General features: G+C 36.9%; 1 protein-coding gene across 3 annotated transcripts in view; it reads right to left on the bottom strand.

The window, feature by feature from the left end:
* The window catches only part of RNGTT (RNA guanylyltransferase and 5'-phosphatase), a 191,387-nt gene that overhangs the window by 147,952 nt on the left and 18,488 nt on the right, over window positions 1-24,947 (bottom strand). For all 3 annotated transcript variants that reach the window (XM_074581167.1, XM_074581166.1, XM_074581169.1), the window contains 4 exons: window positions 21,953-22,028; window positions 17,938-18,187; window positions 10,269-10,378; window positions 9,356-9,457 (listed from right to left, as the gene is read on the bottom strand). In XM_074581167.1, the coding sequence (XP_074437268.1) occupies window positions 9,356-9,457; window positions 10,269-10,378; window positions 17,938-18,187; window positions 21,953-22,028 (538 nt within the window). The remainder of the gene's footprint in view (window positions 1-9,355; window positions 9,458-10,268; window positions 10,379-17,937; window positions 18,188-21,952; window positions 22,029-24,947) is intronic.

Genomic DNA, 24,947 nt, shown 5'->3' with positions numbered 1-24,947 from the left:
TGGCCATTCAAGTCAATTTGGGTGCAGACTGGGGATGACATTTTCTGTCACACCTGCTTATACATTCCTCTACATTGATTCAATGATTTTAAAAACACACTTCAGGAGATGGAAAAACAGCAAAGTGATATGGATGTGCCTCAGTAATAAATAAAGGAAGAAATACATAAATACACCATCACCACCACCACCACACACCCCCCAAATGAAAGCAACACCCCAAACCACCCACCCCAAATGCAGCATTAAGATAAAAAACAATTTCATCCTAGCCCAACAGCCATGAAACTAACAGACCCAGTCTATAATATACATCTCTACTTTAAATAATAGTGCCTTGTGGGAACTTCTTCGGAGTAACAATATTTATATCCAATAGTTCCAGACATTAGTTTAACATCTTACGATACTCCATGCTGCCTCGTTTCACCTACAGTCTCCCAGCCAAGAGACTCCTAGTTCACAATCAACATAGTTAAACAGGACCAATGAGTTATCTGGTGATGCTCATGAGTCTGGCTACCAAAATCTGACAACTCCTTTTCCGCTGCTACAAGACCACCAGAAGGTCTAGGCATGGTCTTATCCCCTGTACAACAGGTAAAAAAGGAGAAAAGGACAACATGTCCTTTGACAACAGGTCAACAGATGGAGATCAAGAGGCTCACCCTGAGCTAGAATGTCGTTACTTTGAGATAGGGACACAGTAAATGCTCTGAAAGTGCCCTTAATCTTACCTCAATTTATGAAAGTTTTATTTTTGCACCCTCAAATAAAAACTCAAGTAAGCATACAATATTCATGGGTTTAAAAGCTGTGGGAAACGGGCTGATATCAATCTTGTAATCATAAATTCATTGCACACCACAACTGTAACAGATAATTATTAAGATGCAGAGTGAGCAAAGACTCACATCTCAGCTACTAAAACCTGAACTTTCTAGTCTCAAAACACATAATTCCTGTCCCCCCCCTCCCATCTTCTCCTCCTCTCCAACCTCAACACACAAAATAAAACCATGAATTAAGCATCTACTTTTTCAGAAAATTAAGAGGAATGCTGTTTAGAGTGCTTCGCATCTATGAATTGCTCTTTTCAGCAATCATTAGAAAGGCAGTTTATACACTATAATCCAGAATCATATACGTGACCTTTATATACTTTTGCAGAAGTTTGACGTTATGTTACCATTACACACTTAAAACTAAACTGCAGGCTCCTAACAACTGATTAGTACTATAGTCTATAATAAGTATTTATAGCTTTTAACCTTGACTGGATGGGGGAAAAAATGCTTTATTACAACCGTTTCAATAACTTTCACAACTTCAATTTCAAGACGAAATAAATGCTATCTCCAATTAAGTATATTATTCAAAATGAAGTCAGTGAAATAAATCCCACATGGGTTCCAGACTCATCCTAAACCAAGGTTCTTCCTGCTCCAAAAGTAGAACTACAGAACTAGTTTAAATATGGGCCAGCATGTTTTCTCTTAAAGAACTAGTTAAAATAATTATAAAGAAGGGCCACAAGGGACTATGCTATGTAAAGAAAAAAAGCATTTCCCTTCCAAAGACCTTCAAAATGTAGCATGCAACAAAGCACTGCAGAGTTAAGGATAGGAGAATAGAATCAGCTACTTCACCCTTTCAATTAAGGTTTTTGTTCCAAGTCTTCTCTTCAAATACCATCCCATTTTGACAGTTTCACGGGAGTAATAGAAAAACCTTTACAACTACTACTTTGAGATAATAACAAATGTCTGAAGAGTAGCTGTCCTACACATGCGAAGGATGTATAATTAGCACTCAACAGTTGAGGCTTTGCCCATTGCTGATAGTTCCATCAACACATGCTTTGAATAAAACTCATTTAACTTGGAATCAAAACACTTGAATTAAGCCCAGTTGTTCACAAAACCTATCACTCCTATAAAAAAATTCCATTTGGTCCTGAAAAATCTAATCGGTAGATGTCCAAACCCCCGAATATTTCTGTCCTTTAAAGTTTCAGATCACAGAAAAGTGCCCCAACCACAGAGGAAGGGATACATAGCATTACCAACCAATGGTGCAGAACTGATATTTAAGTCTATTTCTTAAGATAAGTGGGGAGAGGAGGAAGGGAAAGGAAAGGAACGTGTGGTTTAAAAGCACCCAGATGTGTGGGTTCTTCACCTCATCCTATCATTAGGATACACTCCCTCCTGACCTCAAGACCATAAACATGTATAACCCTAAACATGACTAAACGACAAGAGACTCAAAACACAATATATAAGAATTCACTTACTCACTTACAGTCTAGGGTCAGAAAGTAAGGTGCCCAGAAACCAGGTTCTCATACCTTGAGAAAAGCTATTTGCTCACAAATGCCTTCCAGTGACTAACAGCCCTAAACTTTCCTGTTAGCACCTTTTCCAAAGCCATCTGTCAAATCTCAACATCCTACATTTTTGTCCCTCTCCTCTAAATTAGGAAATAATCCACTAACAATTGTGTAAACCTACACTTCAGGCATTTTCCACTAGTAGGCACAAAATTCCACATCCATGAGAATTTGGTCATGTCATTTGTACCAATCTGAAAATTAATCTATGGCTTCTTTCTCATTCCCAACAGCCTCCTTCAAGTTCAACTCCACACTAATATCTTTGCTCCCAGGAGACAATCTTTCTGTTCTCTAGATCTGCTTTCATGACAAGCTGGTTTCTTGTTCCTAATAATGAGTTCTCAAGTGCATAGATTTGTTTTTTAATTGGATTACTACTACTCTCCAATCTTCTCTGGACCACTTCCTTCTCGTTATTATATCAACTTTCTCTCTAACCTCCCCCTTTCTCTCAGGGATCATAATTTTACCATGAACCCATTCAACTATCTCTTCTTTAATCCTTTGCACACAGGCTACCACTCTTCTTCCTTGCCATCTAATTTTGTGCTAGCCTCTTTTACCTTTTAATTTCTAAAGAAAAAAAATCTGTTTCTCAGTTTTCTCCTTTTTTTTTTTTTTTTTTAGAGCTGTTCTGTAGCAATGATCACCTTTTCACAAGTTACTCTTGTCACATAGGAGTTTTGAATAACTTTTCATATTAGGAATCTACAGTTTCTCAGTTATGCATGTAAGCTTCATCTCATTGTGTAAAGGATCACAGAATAGGGAAAGAAAAAAGTATTTAGCCATGCAAATTCAGGGAGAAACTTTCACCTTGTCTTCATTACATTTTAATAATATGCATGAAAAGTTACCTTAAAATGCACCCAGGTGACTTCCTTCAAGTAATGGTCACAAATATGTTTCTCAGGCAGATGCAACTACCAATAATTTTAAAGTTCTTAACGAAAATAGAAATTTTCTTCAATTTGTACAAAAAGCTAAACTAAAGAAAACTGTGAAGCTATCACAAGTTTGATAATATAGTAACTTGTGTGCTTGGGTAAATCAAAATTATTTGATTAATAAACAGAATCCAAAAATTTGGCCAGCAGTTTTATCGCACATTTAAGTGTAGCTTTACTATTTTAATTTTGTATTATGATACCAACAAAATGAGTATTGTTTATGCAACAGGCCTTTTTTTCTAACATGTAATTTGCTAACCATGAAAAAAATAACTAACTTCAGAGATGTTCCTAACTATTTTGATGCAAACACCTTTTAGACAATTAGCAGCAATTCTCAAAGAGCTGCTTTACATTCTGTATCTACTTGTTCGCATTTAGATATCTGCAAGCCATCAAATTTGCATGAATATTTTTCAAATATAATAGCCTTTGGCAAGAACTAACTGTTCTGCATTTTTTTAAATAGCTGCCTTACCATAATTGCAACAGCCATAGTACTATGATCGCATTTATTATTTTTTACTAAACCTGCATGTGTACAGATGTGAAAAATAAAAAGGTACTCATACAAATGTAGGAACATAACTTACAGCCCTTAATAGCTTGCATTTAGTTCAGGTCACATTTTACCATTATAAAACCTAGTCCTGTTTGATTGTATTAATTTGAATTATTCCACAGACATTTTAAAGCTTTTTTATTATTCTTAGTGGTAGCAGCCTTTTTTTAAAACTGGTGTCTCATTACTTTACCAGCCCTACTCCTCTCTGAACGTTCAGCTCCACTCATTAGAACAAACATCTGCTACAAACAGTATTAATGAGATACATATCAAGGGATACAGCAAGCCGCTCACCACCTGGGTTAATCACTTTACAGCACCAAGTTGATAATACAGAGTCATACAGTATGCCCTGATCACACCGTTACAATTATCTTATTCAGATAGCAACTGCTATTGCGGAAACACAGCACTACAAAATTGGATACATTTGTAAAGCCATACATACCTTGTAGCTACGGCTAACATACCACCTATATTTCATCTCAACAAAGCCAAAAGGCATGATTTTAGTAGTGGGAAATTTGCCCTTTGGATTTCTGTGCCTTATGAATAGATTAGCATTAAAATTATTTTTAAAACACCAGAGGTTTGACAACTGTTCCAATAAATATACAGGATAGAATTCACATCAAGCACGTCAGAATAGCTGCAGACTTAAGTGATTTATTTTTCTTTATAATAATAATTTAACACACTATGACTGTAGAGGTGTTTTTCCCCAAAACGAAATGAGCTGCATATAATTTTTTCATACACGCAAATAGCTGTGACAAAGGAAATACTTTTCGAAAGAGACCCAATGGTAAGCGAGCTTCAAAGCTCTTTTAATTTAAAGTTCATTTGTCTAAACTTGAGATGCAAATGTACACATCTTCACACACATAGGCAGGACACAAACAGGAAGGAAGTAGTATTTGTTCACACCACGTTTCCCTTTGGAGCAAATGTGCTCCAGAAGGAGAGCTGGAGCGAGCACAAGGAAGCATTCCTTGCGGATGCTCGTGGAACCAGGGCTCTGGAAACAAGGCACAGAACAAGCAAGACCACGGTATAGACACAAACTCCGTGAATCAGGACAGACTAAGCAAGGGTAAATCAAAAGATTTTGAACTCAGGGCTGCAGGAGAATGAGCTTTGACCCAAACCAGACTCAGAACCCACACATTTACAAAAGTGTGTAAGATTTCCCCAAAATACTTCATAGAACCACTGACAAATAATTTAACTAATCGATTTCACAGTATTTAGTCAGGACAAGATGATAAGTAGCAGTCTTTCATTTAGGAAAATACTTCCTTTCTTTTTTTTTAATTATGGGTAGAAAAATACAATGATAGTAAGAAAGCAAGAAAACATGCATTGTTCTACCACCGAAAAACAAACGGACAAAAACCCCCAAAACCCCAGCAACAACTCATCTGTAAAACCACAGCAGTGAAAGTTCAGCTCCAGATGAAATCTAGGAATAGCAAATGCCTTTGGAGAAAAGTAAAAGTCCTCAATGAAATTACTGACAGTACATGACAGTTAAGAATCTACAAATAAAGGCTTCAGTCATGAAACCTCTAGAGAAAGCGACTTTTGCAGGAATAAAATGCAGATATTTAACAATAGTGAAATTTAAGAAGTTTGGCTAAGTTAAGCAAATATTGCGATTAACTGAAAGTGTTTTATTTTAGTGAGAAAGTATAATATAAAGTTATTAGCTGAGCATCTGCTGTTCCCTGAGTCCAATCAGGTTGATGAAACAGCAGAGCCTTTTTAAGCAGAGAGAGAACAAAACAAAAAAAACGTATGCAAGCCAAATAATATTATAATAGGCAAACCTTAGACTGCTGCATCTAAAGCACACTTAACAGAATAGTTCCAGAGATATTTGATGTGTCATCTCCAGATAAAGTAAGCAGGGGATCCATAAATGGATCTCCACTAACTGATGTCTTAATATTAAATTCAGTAAGGTCACGCCTGTCAACACAAGCATTCAGAATAATTAATGAAAATCTGTTTAATTGCATATGGAGTCCAGATCGTTGGAGAACAACAAAATAATTAGAAGCATGGCCAATGTGAAAACTGCCATAATAATTTTTCATTGTTGATTAGGGTAGCTATCATGCACAGTCTGTAAATGTCCAAATAATAGCTCAGGTTTTCATCTTTAATCTCTGTTTCATAACATGCCTTCAGCTGCATTCCATTAACACTGGAGCTTTGTAGCACCATTTTCTTCTCTGAATATACCTATCAATCTGTGTATCTCCATCATCAACTGCAAGTTATTATGTTTTGAGAAAATTTAAAGGAACTATTTAGGTTCCCTCAGTTTTATTCTTCATCCATTCTGTTTTGTCACCGTTCTAGAACTCTAAAAAACACAGGACAGAATGTCCAAAACACTGGAAATTCCTATAAGAAACTACATGTGCACTTTTATTTTGTTCACAAAAGGCAGTCTGCCAGGTGCACTACTATTCAGTAGTATTCAGAATGTATATATCCTGTGCATTTCAGTAAGAAAATAAGAATATTCTGTACGATTTCAATTTTCCTAATGAATAACATAAGATATGACAGACAAACTCTTCATATTAAAAATACAAAGAAAGAAAGAAATGTGGAAAAATAGCTCACAACCCTATAGAATAGCACTAATTGTAATTTTACAGCATCTTAGTACTTGTTCTAGAACATACCAATCTGTATTAGCTAATGACCCATGGTTTTGAACAGATTATTCTTCAGTGCCAATACACTCTAGAGACACTGCAGATGAAGCAATTTTTTCCTTTTTTATCAAATGGCCTTCTCTAAAGAAATTATTTTAAAAACAGAATTATTTTTGCTATTACTATTTCTTGAAGCAATAGGCTTAAATTATATGAAAACATTTCCATAAACCGTCTTTAATATATACTAAAATACCAGTGTAAACCAGTCCCTAAAACAAAGGCTTCCTGAGGGACTAAGCTGTGAAAAAAAGCAAGGAGGACCAATATCTGCGCTGCACAGGACATTAATACTTTGTAAACATATTTTCATAGTTTTAGAAGTCAAGTCCACAGGCAGTATATCTATACTGTGGATTAAAAGCATAATAAATGCAAAGACTCCCATCTGGCTCTTTGGATGGTCAGTTTAAGTTGGCTGAGTTTACTTGCGTAGGCTCAGCAGCTTTTGAATGTACTGTACTGCTCTGAGAATAAGCCTGGGTCTCCCAACACCGTGTTTCTGTAACCTTGCATCCTGAGAACACCTGCATCACATTACCCAAGTGCTTGCACACATGGCCAGCCAGTGTTAATAAGCCAAATATTCCCACCCATTTCTTAATGCTTGGATGCCATACTGAATGCAAGCCTGCCTTTGTATTTTCACACGATGCTCTGTCCAAGCTAATAAACCCTTGAAGTACAAACTCCACAGATGAGAGACACCTTGAGGGTCTTTTTTATAGGAGACAGCTTAGTCTGGCTGAATTGTGCTCAATCCTGACTGACTCCATGTGGAGCCACTTGGCAATTCTCATAAAACATCCAATTACCCAATTTCCACGGTTTTCATTTCCTAGGATATTCCATTCTATTACTAAAGATAGCAAGCCTAACAAAACAAAGATCACAGGAAAAACTTAAGACGACAGCCTACACCATTTGTTGGTTTAGTATCAAAACTTTGTGATCTCAGCATATGGAAGGGAGAATGCTTTCCATTGTACTGCTTAAACAAAACTTCTTCTGCCCTGATCTGTACGCAAACCCAGTATTTTAACTTCACCAATCTGAAAACAAAAATTCTTACCTCCTCTTTTTGAAAGCATACATCTCATCCGCACAACTAATGCATTCTAACTCATACTCATGTAGAACACTGAACTCTCATGTTAGTCTAAAGCACTATGAACAAATGAGGACAACAGTCCTCCTCTTACCATGTGTACATTCATTGTAATTGCACTTTTGCTGACCAAGTCAAAGCAGGTTCAAAATTTATTAATTTGCTCTAAGTGAATAAAACTTAAAGTCATTGCTCTTAGTGCAGATTACAACTGCTTAAATACCGCTGTGTGTAGAGAACATCATTTAGAAATAAAAATCAAGCTATTGAAATTAATGAGATGTCACACAATTTAAATTCTTCCTCTAACTGAGGCAGTATTGACTATGATGTCAGAAATTACATTATTAATTACCTACGACAACATCCACAACAAAAAGGAAGACTGTGATCTGAATGCTATGGGTAGCATACGTTAAAACCATTTCCATTAGTATCTGGGATTATTGATTTTAGTTTTGAAACCAGAAATATTGAAGAAAAACAGAAGGTTAGAGTATCAATCCCCACTGATGATGATTTCAAAACCTCAAGAAAATGTTTTTAATTTCACAAGCATAACAACCTAAATAAAACCTGAAAATATTAAATCCTATGAAAACAAGCATGATTTTGGAGGTTTGGAATTTTACTCAAGAATGATTTGTCTGTATGAAGAGCCACAGTACCTCTTTGTAAGAGTACGAGGAAACGGGGCACCTAACATCTGGGGGTTTATTTCAATGTGAATAGCAAATACTTTCTATGCCTCATCCAAACTGCTGGGTGTAGAGGCAAGAGACCCTGTGTGACATGGCTTTTTCATATGAGACAAAAGCAATGAAAACCCAATGATATTAGATGCACGTTTAGACAACTGAGTTTCATAAAGTTGAGACAGATGTATAACCAGTTACAATCAGAGAAAAAATTGTTTTGTCATTCTGTATTTGATGACGTGTGGCGTTTCTCCTACTTTGAAATGCTAACGTGAGAATACTGGAGAAGTTAAATACAAGGATGCATTTGAAAGCAGAAATAACAATGCTGAAGAGGTTCAACACACCAATCCAATCAGGTTATAGTGTGTTGTAAAAACAAAAAAAAAAAAGTCACCCCTACAAGGAATGTAAGAGAACTGGCTGCGGAAGATGAAACTATTGACTCTTTTGCTGACCAGAACTACAAGTTTGAACAAAGGATCGCAGTACAAATAAAAAAAACACTATGAAATTTCTAATAGTAGTCAGCTTCTGAAGGATCAACTAGAAGTTTTAATTTAGCTTTTATAAACAAATTCTTTAGCTTAACAAACTCTTACTGTTACCTGAGATTATTCTAAGACCTTGGTGGCAAGTCTTGGCTGACAGACAGGCAAGGGTCATGGAGAAGAATAAAAGTACATACATTTAACAGCCAGTCTGCAGAACAGCTGCTAAAAAGGAACTTGGCCACAAACTTCAGCAAATGTTGGGTACCAAGACAGCAAAAAAAATTAATCTCTGGAGTCAGTTTTGTTGTTAGAATGTGCTTTGTCCTTTGTACAAGCAAATTCACTTTCCTCAGAAAATACAAACCGTCTACCCGATTTACTCAGTGTTTCTTTTTCATTTAAAATGAACTTACCGAGTGCCGTCTGCTTTCCAGCTAACTTTGTATGGCTTCTGCTCCAAAAATTTAATATTTTGTTTGTCCATGGAAACAGGCTGTGCTCCAGGGAATCCAGACCTAAGAAAAAGAACCATGTTTATTAACGTTCTGCAATAAATCGTCACACAAGGCAATACAGTTTTACATTAGACTGAAGTCACACCTTGTACCAGACTTGCTGCAAGGTTAACTTTGTTAGAACATCTTCTCCAGTAAGGTATTTTGCAAGAGGAACCAAATGCCTACCTAATAAGAACAAGAATTTGTTCATGACAAAACACTAAATTATGTAGAACTTCAAAGTTTTAACTCTGGAGGAAGAGATATTTGAATTCAAAATTACAAGCACTAGAAAAACTATAAGCACCAGCAAGTTAGGAAGCACTGTGAGCAACTCCCTGGATCATTAGCTTTGGAAAGGAGGAAATCTGAGATATTAAAACCAACGTTCTCATTAGCATTGGACAGAAATCCAAGTTGGCTATAAAAATGAGTATTAAACCTTAAGACTTAAGGGTAACAGCAGCTGTATAAATAAGTTTACTGCCTGAGTAAGCACTAAATTTTGCACAAATACCTGGAACTAGACTACGTCTGGTATTTGCACAGCAATAATTAATCTGAAAACATTTTGTCATCTGAATGGAAAAGCAGTTCTAGAATCTTGTTTCTTAGTATCAACAGTTGATCATTCCATTTCATAGTACAATGCAAGACTCATCTGTTTCACTGTTGAGCGTTTTTGAGGCTTGCTTTTTGTTTTAAGCAATCCATCCAAACACAGTCACCTCTTTTCATTTTTACAATAAGCTGTTTCCTTCTGCAAAACTAGAAATGTAACACTAATTTCTAGACAGTATAAATAAACAAGTTCTAAATGTTCGCATACCCTTCCCATCCACAGAACTGCTGACATTTTTGCTGTATTCCTCCTAACTTTGGTTGTGTTGTCACCTGGGTCACACATTTAACTGTTATTCCTTCCAAGAAAATTGCACCCTAAATAAAAAAAAAAAGTAAAAAAAATAATTAGTATTTAAGCCTTCAAAAAGCAGATCAGAACATGTCAATAGAAGATTAAAGCTGTTTTTCAACACTTGACTTTCACAAGCTTAAATATTCCTTAAAGATTCTCCCCCAAATACCCCAAGATATATGATCTAAGCTTTACCAGTAAACTCACTGGTAAGCCATATTAGGAACACAGGAACTGAAATCAGTTATTGGGCAGGGGGCGGAATTAAAAATAAAGATTAAAGGAGGTAAATAGTAAGGGATAGGGACCGTTTAGCTAGCACTCTCAAGAAAGATCCCACATCAAGCTACACCATCAGTCTGACTCATTCATTTTCACTTGCAACTAAAATGTTTTTATTAAAAAGAAAGTACACTAGTATCAAGTATTTAATAGTGAATTGGTCACATATGGAATTTGCAGGGATCAAATTAATCAACCTTAGTACACAAAATATTATATAATAATAAGGTAGTGTAAGACACCTATTTGTGGATGAGAATCTGAACCTTAACAGTATTGTAAGCTTGGAGCAAATCCCTGTACATTAAAGGTCACAAAACTCTTTCTGGCAGAAGCTTTTGTGACATCACTTTTAAGTGTTTCAAAAAGTACGGCCTCAAAATAAGTAAACTGGAAACTAATGACAAAACTGGCCTATGAAATGTTAAATACATTTTTTTTAATACATAAATAGCATTTCTAGACCAACAATTCCATGCTTTTCTTGATTCATGGAAATGAGAGCTGCTCACTAAGAGTAGAGATGTAATGTGTGAGAAAAACATATGTAGCTTGGTAATTACTGAACTAAAGTTACTAGAAAACATCTTTAGACACGAGGTTTTTGTTGTTGTGTTTTGGTGGATTTTTTTAAACAAAAATCTCAGCAGATGAAGAAATTAAGTTATATTTTTCTCCCTCCAAACCTTTGAGATGCATGTTTTCAATTAAATGTTAATTTTATCAGACCTAGATGGTAATTCCAGTACAAGAAGTTCAGTTACATGGTTCTACCATGTTCCATGTCTCAAAAGTTAAACTTACATTGTAGGGAAAACGATTGAAACTATGAAGGCACTTATGCAGCAGCAAACTTAGAGGGCTCTCAGTTGATCTATGACAAACTTCTTAACAAAAGCGAAAACATCAACAGCTGGTTTGTAACAAAATATTTGTGTAAAAACATACTTGCATAATTTTATTCTCAATCTAAACCAGGTTACTAAAGTGGAGGTGCTATCCTGGATGCCACAGAAAAGCCTAAGGAGAGATCAATGTAAGAATACGGAAAATAGAACTCTAAAATAACTTGTACATGCCAGAAAAAGTTTGATTCCAAGTGGAATAAAAACAAATTCTGCACCACACCACCAATAAAGCCACCACGTGTACAAAGATACATCATTAAAGACTTCTACAGGGATCCCAAATCGACCAGATTTATTTCAACAGCATCTCAAATAAATTCTCAGTGCAGACTAAGAAGATCAAAGCACAAGGTTTCTGCCTGTTGAGCTATGAATCCTACAAATGAAGATATAAGTATTTCCTATCCGTTCTGTAAAATGCTTGAAACTTGCCTCAACAAATCTAGCTGCATACTACTGATGAAAGGAGCCTTTTTGCTCCCTTCCCTTTCCGCACACCGTGGCACTCACTCATCTGTTCTACTCTTCAGCAACTCTAGGAACTAAGTTGGCAAAAACAACATCATAAATTAGTAATTTTCTGCTAAATTAGTATCCTAAACTAGCTCACCATAGGATAAGTCAGCACTAGTGCCAGCACAAAGGAAGCAGAAGGAACACAAGGAGAGCCAGGAAAGCAGGACCGCAGTTTTCAGTACAGCCTGCATTTAGTTAAGACTGGCTCAGTTGCATCACCAAATCGTATTCTGAGAACAGAACATCCTACAGAAACAAGCTAGTTCAAAACCTTAATTACCTTAAGTTCCACAGACTTTGGGTGCATCACTTATCCCGTATTACGTATGTGGGCACCAGCAGGTGCAAGAGCACGCAGGTGACTGGGTGAGGGAGGCAGACAGTTACACATGCCTGGCCAGCACATGGTCTGAATTCTGAGTAAGTGGTTAAGAGCACCACGAAATAAAGGAAGATGTTTGTGCCTTGCTTCTCAGAATAATAGCAGACTGCAATGGCAGTACGACTGCTAAGATTTAAGCAAAAGACAGGCAACAGGAAAGACTTTCCAGAAAAGAAAAAGTCCTGAACATGAAACTGGTGCCTGCCGTTTGAAAGGGTCTCTTGCAGATTATCTAATGGCAGAGCCATAGTACAGTCAAGTTTCCCTACAAACCAAAATCATCCGCATGCTGCTTTCACGCCTGATATAATTTTAAGCAATTTAGAAAATTTTCCAAATGGTAAGAAAGGTAAAAAGTTAGAATGAATTATTCAAAATTACAAAACGTTAGCTTCTCATAACATAGAGATTATACATCCTAATTTGGTTCTAGTAACTTTGCTTTGTTTGTTAGTTTCTTGTAACAGCTTTTAACTGTCTATTGATTTTAAACACCTGACCAAACACAACAGGTTCTCTTGCACAGGCAGCATGCGCTTGATGTACAAAATTGCATACATATATATCACAGGGAGGAGGGGCAATTTTGAAAGAATTAAGGAAACAAGTACAGCTTCTAATTTGACAAGCATGCCAAGCTTTTGTGTTTTCATACAGGCTTCTCCATCCCCCTGATTAAGCACCATGTAACCCCTCTCTGTAATGCTGTCAAGTTGAAAGAAGTAGAGGACTGGGGAGAGCCAGGAAGAGAGCAAAGTGCTGAGGACACAGGATGAAGAGGAGGTTGTGCAAACCATAAAGGCAAAGAACATTTCATTTGATTACCACAGCCTAAGAACATAATCAACTCAGTTATCCAAAGATTCAACCAGTATGACAGTTTAAAAAAGTGCCATAGCTGTACATACACCAGAAGAGGCTTTCACAAAATAAGGTCAGGCTGCAAGTATAGTCACTAGCTAAAGCACAGCACTATGAAAACAAGGTGAGTCACTTGGGTATCCGTGCTTGGCTAACTCGCAGGTTTCATGAGGACATTTCCTTGGATAAGGTGCCAAAACTGAGCCAGATCCATGCACTTGCTGCACTGTTGTTGAGTTATGTGTCAGCTCAACTCCCCCGTGGAAACAGGACACTGGAGAACACAGTGCAGGGATACCGGAGCACTCAGCTCAGCAGAAGCACCTCAGGTCCTCAGCTCTGCTACTAAGCCAGGAGTTATAAGCCCTAATGGATCCAAGATAACTACATGCACTTAGTATCACTACACTCTGCACAACCTTCACACCATCTGTCCTAATTGAGCTCTCCTCACTCACTGCTCTATCCCTCCACCCATCACTTCTGCTGAAGGAAAAGTGGCAATGTGTATCATCTTGTGTTGGTTCAGATCCTAAACACCATCTGGAGGAGTGGGTGTGTAGAAACAACCTCAACCACACACCTCCCTGACCCTAGTGGCTACCACCAGGCTATCACCATAGCCACCTTCAGCCACTCAGACTTGATCGAGTGCCAGTATGCTCAGAGACTGTCTTCCAGAGGACAAGAAACATTCCAAAACGTATCAGGTAGAGAGAAAGTCCACATCTTCTAAAAGAGAGGAAGGGAGAGCCAGGGAGTTACACCAATCAGCTTAGATTTAATACCCAGAAATACAGGATTGAATCACAAGAACTGCCTCTAGGCATTTAGAAGCAACAAAGACGCAACAAATCAAATTGACTGACGCTCAGTAACAACAGTGTTCAACTTATCGTTTGATTTTGGTGGTAAAACAGGATTCACAGAACTGGGAGAAGAAGGAAATATCAAATCTTTTGATGCTGGCTTTTGTCTTGGCTTGTCTTTTGTTTACTTGTCTTGTTCTTATAGAGGAACACAAAAAACACGGGGTAGATGTAACTTTTATAAAAGAAGAGCAACCTGTTTCAAAACCAGGTTCAGACGAGTTAGTGTTTCACTAAAAAAATGGAAGAATATATTGTGGAGGATCTGTGGGTGCTGATTTAGGTACAAGAGAATTAATTCATTTTCCCTAAATTGCCTCATAGCATATTCTTATTTTTGTGATACCTATGAATTTAGTAACAGGGATACAGACTGTGATGGTAGCTTAAGAATTCAGTGTTATCCTTAACTTTAAGAATGAGCTGGGAAAAACACTAATATACTGAATGCAATTCAGTATTAAAAAAGTTCTAATCTTAATAAGGAATAATCTATTATACAAACATACACTGCTAGATAATTACAGGAAAAAGACAGGGAGGCAACAAGAGACCAAAAGCTGAATTAGTATTATTCTGTCTTGTAAAAGGCAATTACGTTGAGATACATAAACAGAAGTACTCGCCTTAAGACATCTGAAATTAATTCCTCCCTATTAATCACCAGGGTGGCCTCAACTAGATGACTGAGTTCAATTATGGGCACCACAGTCTCAGAAAAACGTGGGTCAACATGAGAGAATACAAAGAATGACAAGAACGGTCAGAAATGTAAAAAATACAGACTATAGGGAAAAAGTGAACAAATCGGCATTTAATGTGAAAAAAAATAGAAGGTTGAAAGGAAACTACACCAGTATTCAAGTACATAAAATGCTGCTGCAAAATCAGAAAATAGTATTTTTCCCATATCCATCAAGAGACTCCCATAGGCAGAATAATAACTATAGGGGTTAAACATTGGGGAAAAAAAGGTAGGTTAGACAGAGAATAGTTAGAATCTAAGTACTTTGATAGTTAAATAATAATTTTCCTTGCTATGTCAACCATGAGGTTTAGTGGTTTCCCTCTGTCTTGCAGATGACCACAAGACACATGCACTCAAAATCATGAAGAAAATCATTAACAGCTACCATCTCTTCCAGATTGTTTGAGATGTAGCCACCCATTTTAGAAGCATTACATATTACGCCCTGTACTGCCTGTGAAATACGCAGCTTACATTGGACTAGAACAGATGGCAATCCTTAATAAACAGTAAAAGATCCGTTTGACCCATGAAAAGTTTGAAGGTTCTGGCTCAGAATTATAACTTTTTGTCCTATTTGCAAAATCAAGTATTTTTTTTCTGAAGTGAGATTCCACGTGTCAGTTAATAATGATGCTTCGATGCTACAATCATTATGGCACACACACTGACAAATTTAAAACGTGTTTGGATTTCCTGTGTAGCATCCAAGACTATAATCATGGAATGGTTTAGGTTGGAAGGGACCTTAAAGATGATCTAGTTCCAACCCCCCTGCCATGAACAGGGACACCTCCCATTACACCAGGTTGCTCAAAGCCCCATCCAGCCTGGCCTTGAACACTTCCAGGGATTCCACAACTTCCCCGGGTAACCTGGTCCAGTGTCTCGCCACCCTCATAGCAAACAGACCTGCTGTTACCTGTCAACTACACTCACGGGACGATAAAGGAAACTGTAATGGCATTATGTTCTAACTGTTCCCACAGTTTCTGTGGTGTAGAAAAGAAAGGCTGTCAAGACTTTTTGACATTAAAATATGGAAGTTTTAGAGAAAGATGCTGCAGTAAAGTTTTTCACATCCAGGAGAGAATTTCTGAAATGGACAGCATGCTAACTTCACTTTGCAGACTAGCTGGGCAGTTGCTTCTGACTATTCATTATCCGAGCAAGATGCCTGGGAGACCTTTCCTCCTCTACCCCTAAGCTTTTCCTCTATCCCCACAAAGATTTGGGTCAAAATGAAAACATTTCAGTACATCTCTATCATATCAGCCACCTCCAGTTTGACACTGTCTGCCCCTAGATCCCTAGATGTTTAGAGGACAAGTCGCATTAGAATGCTGAAAACATCTGCTGCAGGAAATCAGCTGTAATGCTGAAAATTTAGCCCTTCAGACAGTAAATTAAGAAAATCTAAGCAAGAGGTATTTACCTGATAATCATTCCCCCTGTAGATCGCATATTTACAAGGAATCACAAATAGATTGTATCCATCTCTACTCAGTTAAGAAGCAGTCCAATCTGCCAGCCAAGAACCATGGTAAAGAATTCTCCCCGTTCCTCCTCTTCGCGTCAAAGACTGTTCCTCCAGAGCTGCAAAACTGAATTATACGAATATGCATATTAACTAGATGATTATTTCTTTCAGAAATTATCTAACTCATAATTAACTTTTAGTTATTAATATGCTTATTCGTATAATTTAGCTTCCAGCTTTCAAAAACTATGTGGGCAGATAACAGAGAGACTGGGAAGCCAGCATCATGATTCCTGTTAAACAGACCAGTTTAGTTTTATACTTGCTGAAAAAAGGCAGACATTGGAGCTCACCATCACACCTCATTTGCTAATGCATCCAACAGCAAGTCAAAAAAAATTAGTTTTGAGGTACTGGTCCAAAGAAATTTTTTTAGATATCAATGTTTTACTTCAAGGCTAAGGGAGGTAGTGGCCATATCCCTGAATATATTTCTACTATGGATTTTTACAGTGTAGGCAATTTTTATTTCAGCTGATGGATTATTTTAAACTTTTCAAAGTTCATCTTGCTTCTTCAGATGAGATTTCATATTCCTTTCAGGCTAATTTCTTCCATACTTCATCTGTAAACCATGTTGAACAGTTGCAGTAACAACAAAATATGCTTTTTCGCAGCATATTTCGTATGAGGATTTCCAAGTGTTTGCAAATAAACACACCTCAGCACACAAGTAAAATAATTCAGTATTATGCAAGAACTGAATCTATTTTTGCACTCAGCAATATTCTCCCCTACTTTATCTGCAAATAAAAAAAACAGTTAGGAATTTGGAGAAAACTGAGCCATTGTGCTTCAGACAATACAAGTATATTCTTTGTACTTGAGTACTAGTTCCACACTATAGTAACTACAGTAACTTATTTCATGAGAATTATGCAGATTTATGTCAAAATAATTAGACTAAGTGATCAGCCATATTTCTTATCATTACACACTTTAAACAGCTTTGAACAAAATATAATTTCACAGCTGCCTTGGGGTTTTTAAGCTCATCTTGCTTTTTGAATCCAATTCTCAATCTTTCAAAATTTTAAAGAGGAAGAATATTCACCAAAATGAGCACTGAATTTAAAAAACACTGAATTTCATCCACATGGCTACAAAAATAAATAAAGAATTGTTTACACACCTCCTCCATAACATTTCACCTCTAAAGACACTGTGAAAAATTAAAAAGCACTTAACTATCTCAAGTGAAGCTTAAAAAAAACTAAAGTGTTATATTAGAAAAATTTTAAGTCATTGTTACAACTGGAATAGTTGCAGTGTTGAATATTAAAGTTCAAGGTTCATACAGGAAACATAAGCGTCTGCAATGAATCTGCCTGTTTTTACCGGTTTGAGACAAATACTACCAGTCCTCATTTGCAAGAGCACTGACACTCGTATAGTATGTATTATGTAGTAACTGATGACTATGAGTTTATGAAATTCAGTTTAAAATTAGAATATAAAGTTCTTAATCAAGAATACCAGTTTTAGATGTTCTTTTCTCCTCTTGCCAAAGGAAGAGCTTGATGATCCAGGTTCTGATTCTTGGCCTCCTGTTTTATCATTATCGTCATCCTCCTCTTCATCTTCATCAAAGCACCATTCTGGTAGCTCAGGTGGTGACGGTGCATCATCTTCATCTCCATAACGACGAAATAATTCCTTCAAATAGTCACCTTTATAAATACCCGGTGGTCTAGCCTGAGCAAAAGTAGCCACAGCAGCCTCAATACTGTCAAATAAAAATTGAAAATTACTCTGGATGCTTAATTTACATGTTTCAGTCATGTTATCCCTTAACAAACATAAGATTTATTGGGACTAAGAATTTAGAAAAAAAAAATTCCAAACTGGTAATTGCAAAAAACATTCATTACATATGAAACATCATGCCTGGCAACAGTTACTCTTGCACAAGATTCTGCATAATTATGTAGGCACTGCGTATGTTCTCAGAAGTAACTGTAGCTTGCACTGCTTCGTCTCCTTGTCGTTGCTAATAGTGGTCTGCTGGTCACCTAGGTAAAACTTTTATTATTGCTACAGAAAAGGAATAGGTGACGCATAGGTAAGTATTTAAGGCCTGGATGAAGACAAAAGAGACCAAAGAAAAAGATGAACAAACTTAAAGAAGAAAAACTGAAGTGCTGAAATTCAAATATGGCTACATTTTTCCCCCAAAGAATTATCTTTCCTTTCACTAGAGGTTTTGCCATCACACTGGGAAAAAGCATCCTAATCATGCTAAAAATGATCGTGCCTCTGTACTCGGCACTGGTGAGGCCTCACCTCGAGTGCTGTGTTCAGTTCTGGGCCCCTCTGTACAAGAGGGACACTGAGGTGCTGGAGCGTGTCCAGAGGAGAGCTACCAGGCTAGTGAGGGGTCTGGAGACCAGGTCATATGAGGAGAGGCTGAGGGAGCTGGGCATGTTTAGCTTGGAGAAGAGGAGGCTGAGGGGAGACCTCATTGCCCTCTACAGCTACCTGAAAGGAGGTTGGAGAGAGGTGGGTGTTGGCCTCTTCTCCCAGGGGAATAATGACAGGACCAGAGGAAATGGTCTGAAGCTGCAGCAGGGGAGGTTTAGATTAGATATTAGGAAGAATGACTTTACTGAAAGAGCGGTCAGGCACTGGAACAGGCTGCCCAGGGAGGTGGTTGAGTCACCATCCCTGGAGGTATTTAAGAAATGTCTAGATGTGGCACTTCAGGGCATGCTCTGAAGGGCAAAGATTGTAGGGGCTGGTTTTTGGTTTTGGTTTTTTTTGTGTGTGTGTATGGTTGGACTTGATGATCTCAAAGGTCCTTTCCAACCATGAAGATTCTATGATTCTTTTGAATTACTTCTCTTTCTGCAGGTTTTTTCTCATAAAAAACTGTAATTCAGAAGCCTTTTACTATGCAGCTAACACTTAATCTTAAGTGCTTTAATAAACTGGAGGCTGGATCACAAAAAAATTAGAAACCAAAACTAACAGTCATGCACCTGTACCAGCCAACTGGAAAGCACTGCAAACTATACAATAGCAAGCACAGCATAAGGGTTTTATTGTTCCTATTTTCATAGGTGTTATGAAAATGTTTAACAGAAAGCAATGGACATAATTCTGTCTTCAATTTATCATGGCAGCATGAAGCAGTAATGCTCCGTAGATCAACATTTAGAAATCTTGCTAAATAAGAGAAATCAAAAAGGGTACATGCCCCCATAAGGCTTCTTGACAAGCACGTATCTTAAAGCTGGAACAAAAGCACATATTACCTGCTGTGAAAATATTTTTTTAGGTAAGAAAATAGACTGACACTGAAACAAGAAAAACATATAGCTAAAATGGAAAAAATAATTTAAATACAAAAGGCATTTTTTGTCTGATCTGTACAGTATGGGAAGGAGCATGAGAACTTTATGAGGCAAATTTCCCAGAATAAACAGAAACACTTCCTAAGAGCCAGTAAACTTGGTCTGTTTTCTGATCTTTGGTAAAAGTAGAAAAAAAAAAAAAACATTTTCATGAGTGAGATTATCAGATGGTCGGTCATCAGATCTCAGAAATGACAGCTTAAGAATCTGAGAAGGATCTTTCTTCCTCATTCTGTTTTCTGAGACTCCTAATTTCATCCTCCCAAGACACTTGTCATTTTGGTATCTTTCTTAAATTGTTTCACATCTTCTGTAACCAATGCCATTGAAAGGCCAAAACAAAGTAAAAGGGATGGGGCCTGAAAGATGCTCAAATTTGTCTCAGATAATATTAGAAGAACTCTATACTGCTCTGGAATAGACAGCAATGAAAGCCAAAAGAGGTAGCACAGATTTCAAGCACAGACACCTAGCTGAAAGAAAACATATTTTGCAAGCTCTTGAAACGTAACCGTCTTTGGGAAAAATGAGTTGTGAAAAAGACAATCAAGTAAGGTTTCTGATCACTAGCTGGAGAGCTTTCAGTCTAGATGACCTTTCTTTAATTTAACTATATCTCAGTATTCACAATACATCAGCAGCACTCCTACATCATATGATTAAGGAATGAATATGGATGGATTTTTCCATCAGGAAAATCTTATTTCCTCATCAGCAAATAATAGTCCCTTATTTTAAAGAATGATACAACAAACTGGATTTATCTTGATACAATGCTTAGCATTAACTACCACCTTGACAAGATTCATCCTTTTGCTGTGGACATTCTTCCCTACCAAGTGATCAACTGGGTGTTCTGTTAAAATAATCTGACAGAGATGAAGAAACTTGATACAATTAGCTACCTGAATGAAGGAGAAAAAAAAAAAAAAAAACAACAAAAAAACCCAAACACGCAACAGCAAACCACCAAAAGACATGGCTGTTAAGTTTTAAGGCTTTTCCCACAGAGGTTTGAAAATAAAGAGAAGCTGCATAGAAGGTGGAGTTTTAAATAGACTGAAGTGCATTTCCTCTTCAGAACAAAGGACCAGCTCTTAGTCTAGTTATTGCATCCTGCTTTTAAATTGTTAGATTAAAAGCATACAGCTTTGCTAGTTTACAGGAACAACTAGAATCATACTATAAAGATATCTGTACCTGTGTCTACTTCCTATACCCAGCTAAGATTCTGTCAAGATTCAGCCACCTGCTACTAACTGTGTGCTGTCTCCATTGCACCAATGTCTTTATTCCAAGTTTACTAACACGCACATGCTAAGCACCAAATAAAATGTATGTCCAGTCATAAGAAAATGCAGTAACAGGAGTAGAATTTTCTTGACTTAAAGGACAACATAAGAAATATCATCAGAACACTTAAGGGGCTTGTTAAGAAACATGCCTTGCATGGGACCCTGTCAGCAAGGAAATAGTGTTTCATGAATACTACCAAACACGCAAAAGTCACGCCCACCAGCATGGTACAGGCAATTTTTTCTTTTTTACACTAATGTTATTTGAAAAAGAGCACTATTCTTTATTAAGAACATTTTTATATCACAAAAAAAAAAAAAACCCACAGGTGAGTCTGTGCAGAAGCACGTTGTCGACTTTAGTCAAACAACAAGGTGGAAACAACGACTTTGTCTCCCCTCGGCCCTTCAGAAGCAAGTATGCCACTCTGCTGTTGCTCTAGTTAATTATTTCAGAACTCAAGAAACCAAAGCGCATACACGCAAACCTACATGAAAAAAAGGAAGAGAAATAGTCTTTCAGGCATCTCTGAACTCTATATTATTACTCAAAATGTGGGACATGTCACAGGGAAGAGACACAATACAATAAAAGCCCCCGCACAGCAGGTACAGGTGACTTTTGACCTACTGGACCTGGAAAGCTTGACTGAGACAGGCTAAGCTACCAAGGGACGGTATGAATAATGATAATATAGGTTGTTTGCTCAAGATTAGTAGGCAGTTTTAAAATAACAAACAGTGAATACATTAAGATAGCTGTCAGGACAATGAGTGAAACACACTGAAGAAGATACTTTGGTCACTCTCCATAAATCCCTACGAATTAACATTCAAAGTTACCTCCAGTCCAACTTCTCGACCAAAAAGGCACAGATCAGAAATCCAGTTCTATTGAAACCATGTGTGCAATGGACACCTAGACAAGACAAGAAAAGGGCATAATCATTTGCAAGTAGTTTTAACAAACATGCTTTAGTTTCCCAAGTGTGTTTTTGGATCCTCCTACCTTCATCAGTAACTTTAAATTATCTCCCTTCCTATCAAGGCAGTCCATATCACATAAAGCACATAAGCCTAAAAAGCAATTTATTACATTCTTTCTGCAAATTGTTAGAAACAAGTGTATGGGATACCTCAGTTTATCCCAACTCAAGAGCACTAACTTGAATGCAACTGAAATATGGCTAATACAGATAAGATTCAAAGTATTTTTTTATGACTGTTCAAATGCTTATCATAAGACAATACAGTCAAACTCAATAATTGTGCTTTTAGTGGATTCCACAAGCCTCACATTTCATCAGGCATAAAAAAACATATCCAGATTGTTCTACCTCAAACTTGAAAGCAGTGTCAACAGACCACATTTCTATTTCAAATTTACTATTACCATGCTAAGACCATTTATTAATTTTAAAAAAGAAAAACCAAACTACAAAAAGAAAACTATAATCACCTTGAATTACTTATCTTTTCAATGTAAGAAAAAAAGAATAAAGTCTTCAGCCTCTATTTTACTGAATGCATCCCCCAGAAAGGGGGGGAAGAGTCAAATGCATTGGAACGTATTTGTTTTTCCTCTCAAGGCAACAGCACCATCTAGTGATAAACAAACCAGACTAAAAATTTCTACTATTAAAAATGTAAAGGATTCAGGCAGGATGTTGCCTCTTCCTCATACTGCATTTTAAATTATAAATATTAGAGTATTAAAGTTTCCACTAACTCCAAAAGCAGTTATTCTTAATATTAACATATTTTTCAGTTGTGACCACAAAGCAAGTCACTTAATCTTTCATTCATGTCCTTACTTTACATAGTTAGTAAAGTAAGTTTAGCAACAATTCACTTGATGCTTATTCAGACAAAACGTGAATTTCTATCTTTTTTTCTATACGCTCCCCTGCACTGCAAGAATTTATTTTTTTTTACTGGAGATCCAAAAAAATGCCTACAAAGAGTAGACTGATATAAACCAGAAATTTTATATGGGTAAACCGAAATATATATCAAGTGTACCAGGGTTGGGTTCTGTGCCTGCCCCCTAAGCTTCCCTTCTTAATAAAGCAAGGCAAAAACTACTACAATTTTCTTGGATTCACCCATTTTAACCATTTAATAATACTAAAAACTGTGTAATTTGCATCAAATGAAATGAATTTTAGCTTCCTTATAGAATTTGTTCCCAGCAATCATTTCTCCTTAAGCAAAATTTTTGCATTTTGTGTCCTTCAAATTGGCAGGCATATTCCAGTCCTTCAAGTTGCAAAAATAAAGTTTCCGTTCTATATTGCTCTAGCTGAACAGAAAATTTTGTTCGTTTATCATTCACACTTCAGTCTATTATCATATCTAATCTTGACATTGGAAATGAAATTGCACACAATTGATATCAGTAAGTCTTGTGGCTGTTACTGCTACCAGGAAGGTTAAGTCAATAATTTTATACACATGACAAAGACAAGAAGCATCTCAGCAATGAGCCCAATGGCTTGGAAAGGAAAGATCACGTGGGGTGCAGTACCACCACTGCTGCAGACTGCTTTTGCTTTTGATAAAAATATCCTCCACACCAGTCCCTCTGATGCTCTGTCAGAGGAAACAAGTGTCCAGAACCAGAAACAACTTTTCAGTAATTCATGGAAGGGAAATAAAAAAAAAAAAAAAAAATCACAACATTTCTCCTTTACTATGAAAGCCTAAACTACAGGTTATTTAAAAGCTTATTCAACACATTATTTTCTTCTTGATTCTACCTAATTGACTTTTCTTCTATAGAGGTGAAACAATTAAAATAATGGAAGAACATTCCAAAATTCATAGAAGTCAACAATTTAGTGACTCAACACTAAAAATGGCATTTTAAAAGTTGAAAAAACAGTTAAATGGGTCAGCTATTTATAGGGTATCACCATGCTATCCGTGTTCCATATAAATTGCTGACCATAACAGTATTTCAAGTTCTGAAATATCATTGGAGGACCAAGTGGAGAAACCACTAAATGAGAGCGAAAACATTTCAAATTCTGGTGCAAGTTCTGAAATATTGTTGATGACTGATCCCACTCATTCTCATCCAGCAGTTCACATCACATACTTGTGTAACAGTTAAGGGAAGAAAACATAGGTCTCAAATTAAAATTGCATTCTATGTGAAATAAAGAAATAAGGAAGTACCTAAAAGAAAATTATGTGAAAAAGTGCGTGCCCAAATTAAATCTCTCAAGCACTGAAAAATATAAGATTCTCAGTGGTATCCTATGACAGGACAGGAAGCAACGGGTACAAATTTAAATACAATAAATTCTTTCTTACGTATAAACGTAAGAAAAAAAAACCCTGTATATTGTAAGGGTGAGCAAACACCAGAAGAGGTTGCCAGAAGATGCTGTGGAGTCTCCAAACTTGGAGATGGTCAAAACCCAAATGGGCACAGTCCTGAGTAAGCTGCTTCAGCTGGCCCTGCTCTAAGGAAGGGCAGCTGACTAGATGTTTTCCACAGATTCTTTCCAACAACCTCAACTATTGCACAATTCTATGATTCTCTACGAATCCTAAACTGTAAGAACATACCAGTTTAGTTTGCCAAGCTCTTATCAATGACACCAATACAAACAACTTTTCCATGCACTCTTAAGCTGCACAGACCCTCAGATTCAGGAAGGTTGTAGAATTATCTTCAGAGGCCTGAGGACAACACCCCTTCTGACTCTGGAAACTAAGATGCAAAGTAATTTCTTTTCTCTGACAGTTTGAGGGTAGAGTTGAACATTAATATGCTTAACAGAAATCAGAATAAAATAGTTCTAACTAAAGCCACTAGAAGCCACCCATT

This window comes from Larus michahellis, chromosome 3 (genome assembly GCF_964199755.1).
Source record: "Larus michahellis chromosome 3, bLarMic1.1, whole genome shotgun sequence".
NCBI lineage: Eukaryota > Metazoa > Chordata > Aves > Charadriiformes > Laridae > Larus > Larus michahellis.
Note: the sequence above shows the minus strand (reverse complement) of the source record. Positions and strands in the feature narration are given on the sequence as shown.